This window comes from Impatiens glandulifera, chromosome 1 (genome assembly GCF_907164915.1).
Source record: "Impatiens glandulifera chromosome 1, dImpGla2.1, whole genome shotgun sequence".
NCBI lineage: Eukaryota > Viridiplantae > Streptophyta > Magnoliopsida > Ericales > Balsaminaceae > Impatiens > Impatiens glandulifera.
This window is the reverse complement of record NC_061862.1, coordinates 155,086,730-155,101,871: the sequence shown is the minus strand read 5'-3', so window position 1 is coordinate 155,101,871 and position 15,142 is coordinate 155,086,730. Positions and strand designations below refer to the sequence as shown.

The window sequence follows — 15,142 nt, the reverse complement described above, 5'->3', positions numbered from 1 at the left end:
AAAGATAATATATATAAATTATATATATATATAGATAAAAATAAATAATATATATTATTTATTTATTATATAAAAGATTTAATAATTATATAAAATTTAATAATAATATATATATATAATATTATATATAAGCGATTTAATAATTATATATATAAATATAAAATATAAGATTAAAGATAATATATAAAAAAAATAATATTTTAAACTTAAACAGTTAGGTTTAACTAAAAAGTTGACGGAAGGGCCACTAGTGACCTTTATAAAAGTTGAAGGGGCGATTTGTTTCAAAAATTAGTTTGAGGGCCAAAAGTGAGCGATCGAGATAGTTCGAGGGCCGTCCAGGTAATTTGCCCTTTTTTAAATTATGTTAATCTTTTTTCAATTTTATTTTAATAAACAAATATGAAACATATAATAATAAGTAGTCCTCCATTAAAGAGACCGTTGTGGTAATAACTGTAGTGTGTCGGCCACATATTTTGACGGCAAAAAAGAAAGTGGCACAACCATTGTTTGAAAGAATGTAGTTTTAATATTTAATTTTTATATTTTTATATGTTAATGAAAATATCAGTTAATGCATCTTGTTCAACTAACAACGGTATTGTTATTATTATGATACTTTTTTATCAAATGAATGATGGAAGTTAATTGCATGATGATCTGTCTCCTATATTATTCATTTTTGTAATTCAATTAAATTGCATTCCAAATGTTGCAATTATGATCATTAATATTAGTTGTATAACTAACTAATACAATTTTGACAGATCATTTCATGGTTGTTGTGGTTAGGTGCGGCGGTGATCATATTTTTACTTTTTTCTTTAAATTTAATAAATTATCGAAGCTTTCGAGGAATGATCATAGTTGTTATTGTATAAGATATAGATATTTATATTTTAAAAAAATTTGCAATTTTCAAGATGTTATTTAGTCTATTAGGGATTTGAAATCATTTTATAATATTAATTATGATGTTCCATAGTGAAAATTTAAAGTGAATATATAGACTTCTAGTTAGAATGAGAATTATAAATTATAAATATTTTTTTTAGGTTGTTAGGATTGAGTGATGTATTCAATAAATTATTATAAGAGTGATATATATATATATATATATATATATATATATATATATATATATATATATATATATATATATATATATAATAGAGATGTTTTGGACTTGTTTTTTAAAATTGAGTTATTTTTTAGAATTACAAATTCTAATTTATTAAAGTTGGTTTGGTTTACTAAACAAATTGTTTAATTTAAGAATTTTTTTGAAAAACTATATAACTTTCTGTACGGTCTATCAATCTTGACGTATTTGTGTTTAAAATTGAGTATTTTTTCGAAATATATATATAAAACTGTCGAATAAGGTTTGAATGTTTTAACAAATGTGTAATGTGTGAGATTAAATGATTTTTTTTAAATACTTTTTTATTTTTAAAATGTAGTAAATTAATTAAGAAAATTGAAATATTATATTAAAGTAAGAAAATAGGTTCTTTCGTCTGTGAAAAAAATTTAAACGGCTGAAATTGTGATAATTGAAACTCTATATGTCACAATTTAAAGTTCGAATTTTATTTAATAAAAACGACACAAATTCGAATCCCATATAACAATTAAGACTACTACAATTACAATGATTAAATGGATGATTTAGGTATATTGAAAAAAATACAAATAAAAAATGTAAGTAATTAGATTTGTGAATCTTAATTCAATTGATTTTTTTAGTTATTTGAATAGGGTAAAAGGCTTTTAGTGAGATTATAATTAGAAACTTTTGATATCCAAAACAGATTTATATCATTTCAGCTTCTATATATAATAATTTATGCTTTAATTTGTTATATTTGTATGTTTTATGTTTTTGTCTCTAATTAGTTTTTGAATATTTTTTGTTTGTGAATGTATTTCAAGCATTCTACATTCTTGTGTTATTATATGAATCAAATAATTAATATGCATTTTTTATTGATCTTATTTAGGACCAATTAGTTATGAACTACAATTATATTTATTTCATATTTTTTAATTAACCAAAATAGGTTAATAAGACAAGTTTCAAACCATAATTTGGTTTAATAATTAATTTTATTTTCACCTAAATAGAATAAAAAAAAGGAACATACATAATGTTATTTGCCAAATAGGACTGCAACTTTATTTTATCTATCATAAAATCGTATCCAATATGATTATTTTGCAATTCTTGAAAAGCAGAATAATGTGAAAATATCATGTCCTGCAATATCCTTTAGATAAGTCATCAAATAAAATGAGAATGGACAATTAATATGCCAACTATATATGATTACTCAATTATCAAAGTTTATAGTTATGAGTTATGACAAAACTGTTAAAGATCTTTTAAAATTAAAATCGATATAACATAATAGGAGTGATAGGGGAGGGAATGAGGAGGGAATGATGTGTCACTACATCATTTCTTTTCTCAAATTGGAAAAAGGATAAAAATGTGAGAAGAGAGAGAAATTTTATTATTCTTTTGGCTAATCAAATTGCGCCACATCATTTTTTTCTTTCAAATTCCCTCTCTCAATCTTTCTCTTTGAATTTGAATCTCATAACACAATTAATGAAAAATTTTATGAATATTAAATAAATAAAAAATAGAAGTGTGATTGGATTGAACATTTTCCTACCTTAAGCTATTATTTGATTCTGGATTTAATAGCCTATAAACCTTAATGTTTCTATTGTGAACGTTGAAGTCTTCTTCCGAACACTACGCCCAAAATCTGTTATTTTTTTCTACTCTCAATGGTTCAAGTTTTTAATAAAATAAGAACTCAAATAATAAATCTTGTATATAGAGTTAGTACCATCAAATTTAAAACTCATTTTTATGAATATAATTTTTTTTTATATTTTTTTTTAATGTAGAATGCTAGAATTACCTCACTTCAATTTAAATACTTCAATTTAAATAGTTCTAAGTAAGAAACTATATTTTATTTTATTATTAAAATATTATTATGAAAAATATTATAAAAATGTAATTTAATGTGTAAATTAATTACAATGATTTTTCTATAAGAAATTAAATCTCATTAAGAGTTATATATGAAAAATTAATTAATAAATAATACAAGATAACGTGTACAAAATCAAAATCAATAATTCATAATCTAGATATTAAATTGCATTAACAATTTACAAAAATAAAACTCTCATTAGAAATGATACAAAGGTTATGCGATTTGTTGAGTATTCTTCAAAAAACGAATTCATTTGAGTTCTTGAACGATGACGGTTGTAATAGACCAAGTCGAACGAACCAATGAAACAATGTTAGAAGAATCTCTACCAAAGATTATGAACGACATTAAAATTATCATTAGTCGAGGGTTGGTAAACAACGCTAAAAAATGTTCTGCTGAATAAAAATGGATCATCTACGTATATTATAATTGAAATAGTGAGAAAATCATACAAATCACGGGAGGATACGGGAGGATACATATAAGAGGTTCTCCATATTAAAGATCAAATTGAGTAACTTTTTATTGAAAAAATGAAAAATAACTCTAAATTTTAAGCGACATTTAAAATTATCATTAGCCGAGAATTGGTAAGCAACGTCGGTAAAGGTCCTGCCAAATAAAAATGGATCATCTACATATATGATCGAAATAGTGAGAAATTCATATAAATCATGGGAGGATACATGTAAGATGTCATTCAAATAAAAGATCAAATCTAGTAATTAAAAAAAATAGAAAATAACTCTAGATTCGATTATTTTGTCTCCTGTGCTGTTAAGAAAGGGACAAATACGAACTCGAAAAAGTATCACCAACACAATCGATGTGTATGAGCATGGCCGACCCAAGGGTAAGGCCAACCCCTCCCACATAAGGCCCCCAAATCATTATATGTGTTATCATGACATTTAACCAACTAAGATGAGTTACTTTTGTTTAAAATAACACAAAGTTATTGTATTTACTTAATAATATATAAAATATAGTTATTTGAACCAAAAAGTAAGATTCTCATGGTTGATACTAGGTATAAGTAGCCCACGGAGCGATTTTAGATAATTTAATATAATAAAGAACTGGCACAGTTTCGAAGAAAACTCAAAAACCCGTAGCACCAACGAAAAATAAAGCGGTAGACTAAGCTAAGCAATAGAGTATCGCCTATACTATAAGTGAAGATGTTGGGATAAAAAGCAAGAGGCGCAACTATCAAGTAGTTGACTTGAAGCGTTTTGGATCGCCACGCCAAATAATTGTGTAGTACTTTCTGAGTTCGTTGAGGTTAACGTAGTCAAGCCTTCTCGTCTGGTGAGGGCGGCGATGATGGGCGTTCGCCAGTCTTCCTCCTCTTCCTGTGGTATCAACTGCAGGACTGTGCAGGGGAGTTTTTGATCACTGTGATTCGTGCGTTCGGGTACTTGCATTCTTGAAGCCAGTGTAGCCAATGCGTCTGCATGCCTGTTGGCTGTCCGCGGAATGTGTTGGATTTTGTGCTGGCTCCATTTTCAACCCACCAACGATGGAAAGTATTATTCGGACTATAAAAATTCAAACGAAAAAATCAATCTAAATAAATATGATATCGGATCGGGAAAAACGTAACATCAACTCAAATCTGAGTGATGAAAAAAACAAGACACCCTCCATGCTAAAAATTTATTTGAGGGGCTATGACTACAAATGAGTCAAGCCGAGCTCAAGTTGCTCGAATTAGTTTATAAATTTGATCTCGAGATCAACTCGACTATTTATCTACAAACTCGGCTCGACTCGAACTAAAATTAAATTTTCAAATATTTGTGAAAAAAAATAATTTTAAATTTTAATATTAAAATAAATAAAATATATATATTATTTATTATTAGGCTTGAAAAAACTCGATAAAGTATCGAGCAAATGTTATATGAGCTCGAGCTCAAATATTAAACAAGTCGGTTAAAATTCGACTCGAACTTGATAAAAGTCAAACACAAGTCGAGTTTTTAACCGAGAGGCTCACGAACAACTTGATTTATTTGTAATCCTAAAAGGGACTAAAACATATCAACTTCTTTACAATTAATTTTTATAGAGAGATGAATCTATCATTTTTAATGATAATAAAATTTCTAATAAAATTTAATATGTAATTTCAAATATTAATTAATTTTAATTATGAATTAATTTGTACATATTATTAAATAAAATAATTTAAACTTAGAATTAGTTTGATCTTGGTTTTTTTTTAATTTTTTTATTTTACCCAATTTTCTATAAATTCTCATTTTATCACATTCACTATGCCTTTATTCTCTTTGGCCTTGTTTATGGTTATTTAAATAATTTAGAGGGAAAAAAAATAATGATTGATGATGATTTTGAGGAGGTAGTAATTATTTTTTATAAAAAAAACTTAAATGATATTGATATATATAAATTAAATAATAAATAATAATTTAAAATATAGAGTGTTTTAGTATTTTGATTAATGAATTGAGTGATGCGATTGAGGAAAGAGGAATGAAGTGATATTTTATTTTGTTTCGGTTATTTGAATAACCCAAACCGAATAAGGCCTTTGGGTTTTTTTTAAAATCAATTTTCCAATCAACACTTCTCAACAATCATATCACTCATTTCATTAATCAAAATACTAAAATACCCTTTATTTTAAATTATTATTTTATATTTTATTTATATATATCAATACTCTTTTAAGTCTTTTTACCAAAAGTAATCATCATCTCTTCAAAATCATCACAGATTTTTTTTTCTCACTTTAGGTTTTTAAAAAAACTTAAATTCGAATAAGGAACCATTTCTTGTTCTACCCAACCCATGTTTCAAACAATTTTTCTGAAACTATCCACTTTTCCATTCATTTTCCGAAATTACCCTCTTCCTCTCTCTAAAATTATAATTAATCATTTAATTAACTTTTCTCTCTTAACCCATTTATTAACTCCCTCTCTCTTTTAACTATTAATTAAAGTTTTTTTTTAAACTATTAATTAACTCCCCTCTCTTAATTAACTAATTAAATATATTATATAAATATTAAAATAAAATAACACATATATTTTATTTTTACTTAAATTTATAAATATAATATATATATACTATTTTTTTACATTATAAATTTTACATAAATTTATAAATCTTTATTATACCTTTCATTGTCTTTTCCTTACATTATTCTCGTAGTTTGATTTTTTTTAAAATGTTGTGTTAAAGAATTTATCAACTAAAATTAATTAACTCGTCAAAGTAGTCCAGTGGTAAAGGTCGGTTTAAAAACAAAAGAAAATCACATATTTGATTTCCATCGGGAAGCTCTTTGAGTTGAAGCGGGAACGATGTCGGTTGGTGTTATGTTAGTTCTCCTTAATTAAAAAAAAAATAACTGTAACATAAAAACAACTGTTTAATTTTGAAATGTAAAATTTTAACCGTAATAAAATGTAAAAACTAAATGTTATGTTAATTTATTATGGTATTTTCAATTAAAAAGAATAATACCATATTATTTATATATATTTAATTAATTGGTGTATTCTTATTTTAAATTTATAAACGTATAAAAAATTAAAATATGATATATATATATATATATATATATATAAGTTTAATATGTTATTTAAAAATAAATAAGTGAATTAAAATTTAAAATATTTTTCTTGAACATACAAAGTTATTTAATATGATGAAAATATATTATAAACATATATAGTGTTGTTTGATAAGATGTTATTTGAAGAATTAAGGTTTGAACAAATTTATTATTTGGGAGTATAAGTTAAATTATTAAATATTTTTTATATTTAATATTGATTTTGTTTGATGATAAAACTAGCTAAAATGATTTAAGTTAACCTTCTATTAAATAAATTCATAACAATAATAATATATCTGAAAATAAATAAATAATATTTTAACATCTTGAAAGATAAGTTAAATTATATAATTGATCAATAATATTATAAATGAATTAATTGAGATTAAATTTAAAAAATTCAAATAATGTTAAAAAAAAGAATATTACTCTGTAATAAAGATTTATAAATTTAAGTAAAATTTATAATATAAAGTAAAGAGAGTATATATATTATATTTATAAATTTAAATAAAATTAAAATATATGTATTATTTTATTTTAATATTTATATAATATATTTAATTAGTTAATTTAGAGGGGGGTTAATTAATAAGTTAAGAAAAAAAATGAATAATTAAAAAGTTAATTAATATTTTAGAGAGAACAAGAAATGATTCTCCGAAGAAGGCTTATATATATATATTAACCATTAAATCACTCATTTATCCCATTATAATAATTTAACAAATAAAAAACTCAAATAACCTTTTTTTTTATTAAATAGATTTTTGTTTACAAAATTCTAAAAAAATCCAAATTTTAACAAGCCCTTAATGTGTGTATTTATAATATTATTTTAAACTGGAGGAACACATGTAATGCATTCTAGTTTTAATTAATTTGCTAACTTTATTTGGATTATGATTTTATCAAAAAAAATATCATGGATTTATCTTTAATAACTTATTTTTAATAAATTAAATAAATTTAATGTTAAAGTAAAACAAAAGAGTGTAATAATTATAATAGAAAGAAAAAGGAAACAAACAGTCTTATTTAGAAGCACGTTAAAGGGGGGATATAGTGTGCATTATCTGCAACCAGTCAACTTTTTTCTGGTAGGCCGACCTTTCCTCAAACTTGGTGAGAAAAAGAGAAATTATCGTATTATCCACACAAACAAATTTCACCCATCTTTGCTATTTGTAATTCTAAGTTAACCACCGCCCATTGATTTTCATATCAATAAATAATCATCTCTGTTTACCCTTTTTCATTTCTTGCTTCCTACCTGTTTGTGTTTTTGTCTAGAGAGAAGAAAAAAAGAAAGAAAGAAGGGAGATCGAGTGGCTCCTGTGTGTGGGGAGCAATAACTTAATCAATTCAAGAAGAAGAAGAAGGAGAAGCTGAAGGAAGAGAAAACCCAATTCTCCATTAACCCTTCTTCTTCTTCATCTTCTTCTCCTTCAATTTTACTCCTCTGCATCACCAGCAGCCCACTTGGTTTTCTCTCTTTGCTATTCTTCTTCTTCTTCTTCAAAGATCCTTCTCATCTATTTGTCTGTGTCTGGTTGGTTGTTGTACCTAATTTACTTCTACTCCAACTAACAAAGATCTAGATTTTTGATTTTGGATAAAAGGGTCCTTTTTTAGATCCATCTCCATCTGTCTCTTCTTAGTTTGATTTTTCAGGCATCATTCACATCTGGGTAATTTGAAACTTTGTTTCTTGAGTTGGGTAATGTTGTAATCTTCTGCATATTTCCTTGATACTTTAACGGCGAGGCCCACTGGTTTTTGTACTTAGTGGGCTTCGTCGTGATTTCCAAAGATCAGTGCTTTCTTCTTTGAAGAAGGAAGAAGGAGACTGTTTTTGAAATAAGAGTAATCAAATTCGCTTCTTCAACTGACTGCAGAAAGAAACAAAGGAATATTCTCTTTGCAAATGCTTTTCATTTTCATCACTTTCTTCTCCTTTATCCTTTTTTACAAGTCTATTACTCTCAAGCCCCTTCCGAAATGGGTAACTGAGTTGAGACATTTCCCTCTGTTTTTTTTGAAACAAGTGTCGTTTTCAAATCTAGTTAACAGTTCTAGCTTCTTGTTGTTTCCTTTGAGCGTGTTAACAACGATGAAGATGATGAAGGTGACTAGTTTCAACGCAAGAACACAGGACAACGTGCAGGAGATTGAGCAGGAAATGTCTGTATTGGATTTGCCAGAACTCGCTCTTGATTGCATTCTCGATAGACTTTCACCAGAAGGATTGTGCAGTATGGCGGGTGTTTGTAAATCTATGAAGGATAGATGTACTGGTGATCGGTTTTGGGATAAACATATGAAGCAGAAATGGGGAAGAGTTGTTGGCCCTTCAGCTTACCGTGAATGGCAATGGCATATTGCTTCTAAAAAGGATTGGACTAAGCCTGACCAAAGCGGCCAGAGGAAAAGCTTCTTGATGAGGTCCATTTCTCGGCTTTGGCCTAGATTGTTGATTGGATTGGATATCGATCATGATGTTGCAAGTGACACCCCGAAATCCTTACCAGTTGATTCAATCATGTATTGGTATAATGCCCTTCATACCGGAAAGTTCTGGTTTCCAGCCCAAGTTTATAACCGTGAGGTATTATTCCATGAGATTTCTCTTCTTTTTCTTCAACTTAATGATATGTTTTATTTGTTATGTTCTTCAGAATGGGCATATTGGGTTTATGCTGTCATGCTATGATGCAGAGCTTTGCTATGATCTTCATACTGATACTTTCCAAGCTAGGTAAATTGGAAGAACCCTAAATTCTCATGACTTAAAACATCCTTTACATGCTTAAAGTTTTGAGTTTTTTAATTTTGTTGAAGATACCCACCACATGGAAGAAGAGCAATTGCAATGGAGAGTGGAGTTACATGGGACAGATTAAGGGCACCCCCTGTTGATACTCCGCCACATGATCTTCATATATCCGATTGTTTGAATGAATTAAGATCGGGTGATCATATCGAGATTCAATGGAGAAGAAACAAAGAATTCCCATATGGTTTGTTTTTGTTTATTGCAATTCATCCACATGACATGTTTTTTTTTTGTGAAAATTTATGTTATTCCTTTATTTCAGGTTGGTGGTATGGTGTTGTGGGGCATTTGGAAACATGTCAGGTGATCAGCCAGGGTTATTGCAGATGCCATGAAAGTGGTAAGTTGTAAAAGTTGGGAGGCTAATTGAGTAAATTCAACATGTGTTTTATTTGAAAAATATTAAATTTTAACAATTTGGGTGTAGAAACTGTGGTGCTGGAGTTTAACCAGTACACGCCTGGTTCAAGATGGAGACAAACTTGCATCAACAGGAAAGAACATAGGGAAGAAGGCAATGAAGCTGATGGGTTCTATGGTGGCATTAGAAAACTTAACAGTAATCACGATATTTCCACATGGAAGCAACTTTGGCCACCTGCAATTTTAGAATAATCGTCGGCTTAATTATTAATTAATATTAACTGGAATTTCGGATGTATCTTTGTTAGAATATCGTCGTGTTTACTTATAAATTCCTTTCTTTTTTTGTTCTGAAATTCTGGGATTGTATTCAGTGATCTTAAACTAGAAGAAGCCTGTTAATGCAAAGTGCAAACGATTATTAGATTCTACTTTGCATTTCCTTTCTTAATAATTCTGCAGTCACACTCAAGATGAAGGATTGGTAATGAGTAAAAATATCAAAGTCTTTTTATAGTGATTTGATTCTTATTGCATCCATAAGAATTCACTAGTAGATTAATGGTAATCTAGATAAGTAATTCAAATATTTGTCCAAATTTTTATTTTTTAATTTTTAACTTATAATAACAAATTTTTATTTTTTCTTTAAATTATTTAAAAAATTTGTTTAGCGATAATTTGAAAAAGTTTGAGTTTTTAAAAAGACATAATTGTTATTTGAGATTCAAACTTTAAATTATATTATATCATATCAGAAATATCACACAAATAAATGTCCGTCCTCTTACTTTAACATAATATTTAAAATAGCAATTCTTTATTTTTTCGATTTTCTAATTATTTTTACATTGTATTGTATATATTGAAAAAAATACTCAAAGTAAAAGAGCGTTGTGAATAAGAAAATTCTTAGAAGAATTGAGTTTGCAACAAGAAAAATACGATATTTAACTCTCCAAAAACTCCACATTCCATTTGAGATCCAAACACATTAAAGTGAGGTACCACTGAATTTGAAATGTGCTCGAGACGAAATAATTAAACTTAGAAAAAGTTCAAACCAGTGAGAATTGATTCGATGACGAAACATTTGTCAAAAGAGAAGTTTGAAACTTGTCGGGCTAAGAGCGGATTTGTTAGAGCTCACCCAATGATCTTGAGGGGAGTTTGTTGGGTCCAGCTCATTTGATGGTGATATGGACAAAAATGATAAATCTGAAGACTAATCCTATGGAGGAAGAAATTGAAGAGTTGCTAAGATTAGGACAGTTGTTATGCAAATTATTAAATAAATCTTTTATGTTTGTTATGTTTTTCAGCCAAGTTATTAGACTTTGTCATCATTTTATTTTTTAACAGAATTTGGTTAGAATATCCAGTCCTTCTTGATAAAAGAATCTGAATATTTTAAATTGTTCACTTACGTAATTTAGAATTGAAGAGCAATAATTCAACAATTTTATTCTCATCTTCTTCTTGGTATCAATCTCTTCTCTCATCTCCTTCCTTGATACACCTTTGAAAAGCCCTAAATAATCTCTTCATTGTATCAATTGGTATCAAAACTCACTTTCTTGTTTGACCATGGTGGAAACACGACAAGAGACGGATGACAACATCTTATATACGGTAGTGGCATCTATAACTAAAACTCTAGAGGAGCAACACAAATGGATGGAATCGAATGAAAATCGCAGTCAATTGAGGTTGGACTCCCTAGAACAGAGGATCAAAGCAATGTTCGTGAAAAATGGAGATACGGCTGAATTTTCTCGTACGAATAACCTTAGGGAGAGAGCTTACGTACCTCCCACACAATTGACAAAGGTGAACTTCCCGAAGTTTGATGGAGTTAGTGACGAATCTATGTAGGGGCTCAGGTGGGCTAAAGCCTACAAAAAAAAACATATTTTCTTTTACAATCAAAATGTGACATTACCCCCAAATTTTTTTAAAAAAAATCAATATAATTTATTAGTTTGTTTATCTAATTATTAAAAAATGATCAAACTTACATTTATTCACTCGTTTTATTCAAATTTTTCTCGTTATTTATTTAATTCATCCTAATTTTTTTTCAAGCCCACCCACCTTCTAATTCTGGGTTTATCCCTGGATGGAGCAGAGATGAAAGGACGGTTGATTTCTACCGAATAATTTTTCAGAGTGGATCACACTACAAATATAACCCAAGTTGAAATCGCACCTAATCATTTCCAAGGCCAGGCAAGGCTCTGGTATGGCTCTTACATCCAATCTGGTAGTCAAACGGTAGCCCTTACTTGGGACGTTTTTTTTCGATCTTCTTCAACATCTCGGACCCTCGATCTATTAAAGTCCCATTAATCAGTTGATGATTCTAAAACAAATAGGCTCTATTCAGGAATATAATATAAAATATATGACTTTCTCATAGAAACTCATTCAAATGTTAGATGAATATGTAATTGAATGTTATTTTAGTGGTATAAATGAAGAGATTTCTAACACTATTAAACTACTCAAACCTGATACTCTGAACTTAGCCATTGTTATAGTTAAAGTCCAAGAGACTACCTTTAAATTCCACTTAAAAGAGGTCACATATATAACTTTAGCCCACTTATACTGCCTAAACCAAATTAATATAAACCTACCTTGTCAGTTTATGCTAAATAACCTTATTTTAACCTTAATATTCATCTCCCTTCCCTTAGAACTCTCGATAAAACATTTATAACAAATGGATCCAAAAATTCTAAATGAAAGACGTAGAAATGGTTTATGATACACTTATGAGGAGAAGTTTGATTCAAATCATAATATAAAGTTAAACTCTATTCATGATCAATTTAGCTGAATCGGGAGACATCTTAGAATATTTCTTATATGAACTTGTTGATCCCTTCATCCACTTTTTTAGCCACCTTCTAATGATGAACCTTTCATCTCAATCAATGTCTTTGACGGTTCAAAGAATTATCAAACTCTTCGTATCTCTGGCAAGGTTGGACAGTTGTCCATTACAATTTTAGTTGATACTTGAAGCACTCATAACTTCATAAATAATATGGTTATGAATAATATTAAGTATCTAGCCGAAGAAACATCAGTTTTACCTGTTAAGGTTGCAGATGGTTCCAATATTTTCAGTCATGCTTATTATTTTCAGTCATGCTTATTGTAAGGATCTGTTGTGGACAATGAGGGATTTGGAATTACCTTCTTTAGGGAATGTACCATATGCAGATTAATATTATGGAGAGTCATCAACTTTCCAAGCTCTCGATGAAAGGAGGGCAAGTGACTTTGGTTCAATTACGAAATCGTGAGAAACATCAATGCCACTTCTTTGCACTTATAGTACAAGAGCCACATAACACTGATGAAGAGTTTGAACATATTCTAAAACTATTTGAAGACCTGTTCCAGGAATCAAAGGAATTACCACCACCGAGAGGACATGATCACTAGATTCCCTTGAAAGAAGGAATGATACCTATCTGTTTAAGGCCCTACCGGTTTCCTGCCCTACAAAAAATAGAAATTGAAAAGATAGTAGAGCAAATGTTAGAAAATGACGTTATCCAACCAAGCCACAACGCATTTGCAGCTCCAATAGTCTTAGTGAGAAAAAAGATTTAACCTAGAGACTATGTATTGATTACCTGAAATTGAATGCAATAATCTTTAAAGATAAATTTCTAATACTGGTGATTGAGAAACTTCATGAAGAACTCTACGGGTCACAGATCTTCTCTAAATTGAATCTCCGAGCTAGATATCATCAAATAAGAATGAAACTAATTGATTATCATAAAACGACATTTCGCATGCATGAAGGACTATATGAGTTTCTTGTTATGCATTTTGGCCTAATCAACGCACCTTCAACTTTTCAAAATCTGATGAATTTGATCTTTAAGACGTATTTGAAGCAATTTGTTCTAGTTTCTTTGATGATATTCTGATTTATAGCAAGTCTTAGAAGGATCATTTTCAGCATCTCTGAATGGTCCTAGAAGTTCTGCGAATAAACACTCTATTTGTTAATAAAGGAAAATGTAAATTTGGTTGTCTACAGATCACATACTTGGGTCATATAATTAACAACAAGGTGTACTAGAGGATCCCCACAAATTAGAGGTCATGAGTTCTTGGTTAGTACCCAATTCGATCAAACAGCTTTGAGGTTTTGGGGGTTGACGGGCTATTACCGAGATTTATTAAGGGTTATGGTATTATTTTATTTTATTTTTATTTTTTAAATGAAGGAGAACTAGCATGACAATCTACAGTCATGGCCCCCCGTTTAAACTCAAAACGCTTCCAGATGAAATCGAAAGAGTTATGGTATGATTGATAAACCAATGACATAATTATTAAAAATGGATAAGTTTCATTGATCTAAAGAGGCCAATTTGGCTTTCAGTTAGTTGAAACGGGCATTATTGACACTCATGTTTTGGCCTTACTAGACTTTAGCCAACTATTTGTGGTAGAAACGGATACAAGCAATGTGGGGATTGACACGGTTCTAGTCCAAAACAATTGACCAATTGCTTATATTATTCAGGCAATTCAAGTTGCTAACATCCCTTCATCCACCTATGAACGAGAACTTTTGGCATTGACATTTGTCATGGAAAAGTGGCGACTTTACCTGCGATATTCACCATTTTGATACGAATTTCAGATTGAGATGAGAGAAAGAAGTTTGCGAACGATCGTCGGATAACTGATGAAGAGATGAGAGGTAGAAAAGTGAGTCAAAAGCTCTTACATTCAACATACATGCCTAATTGAGGAATATATGAGTATAAATACTCAGATGTATTTGGTTAGAAATTATTGATGAGTTGGCTTAATAGACAATGACCTGAATGAAAAGGGAAAGTAAGTTCAAGGGCTATTACAGACAAAAGAGAAATTAATAACTAAACCTAAAATCGTTCATCCAACCGTCCTCTAGTGTCCACGTGGCTAATCTCCGTCGAATTATTTGTAGTTACAGTTTGTAACAATACCTTCTCCATCTGAAATTCGATGTCTTGGCAAATTTATGTAACATTTTTTGCTGGCTAGAATTGTATTAATTTCAAATAAGTCTCCAAATAGAGTTACTAGCCTGCAAAGCTAAACAAAATTAAATTTAAAATATTCGTTGCCCCTAAATTGACACATTGTGTGTTGTCAAATTCTGATGTAATGTCAATTCTTCTGCAATAATACAACATCATGTCATCTTTTTTTCCTGTATCACCAAATAAGCACGGAACCAGACTCCACACTTTACCACCAACTCTTTTGCCTTTTAGCTTCAAATTGATTTCTAATAATTCC

General features: G+C 29.0%; 1 protein-coding gene across 1 annotated transcript; it reads left to right on the top strand.

Moving 5' to 3' along the window:
• The first annotated feature begins 7,786 nt into the window (after positions 1–7,786).
• On the top strand, positions 7,787–10,248 carry LOC124920292 (F-box protein At2g26850-like). The gene is made up of 5 exons (XM_047460748.1): positions 7,787–9,226; positions 9,297–9,376; positions 9,460–9,638; positions 9,717–9,794; positions 9,882–10,248. Exons 1-5 carry the CDS (start codon positions 8,546–8,548, stop codon positions 10,067–10,069), a joined length of 1,206 nt encoding a protein of 401 aa, XP_047316704.1. The 5' UTR covers positions 7,787–8,545; the 3' UTR covers positions 10,070–10,248.
• Positions 10,249–15,142: the final 4,894 nt, after the last annotated feature.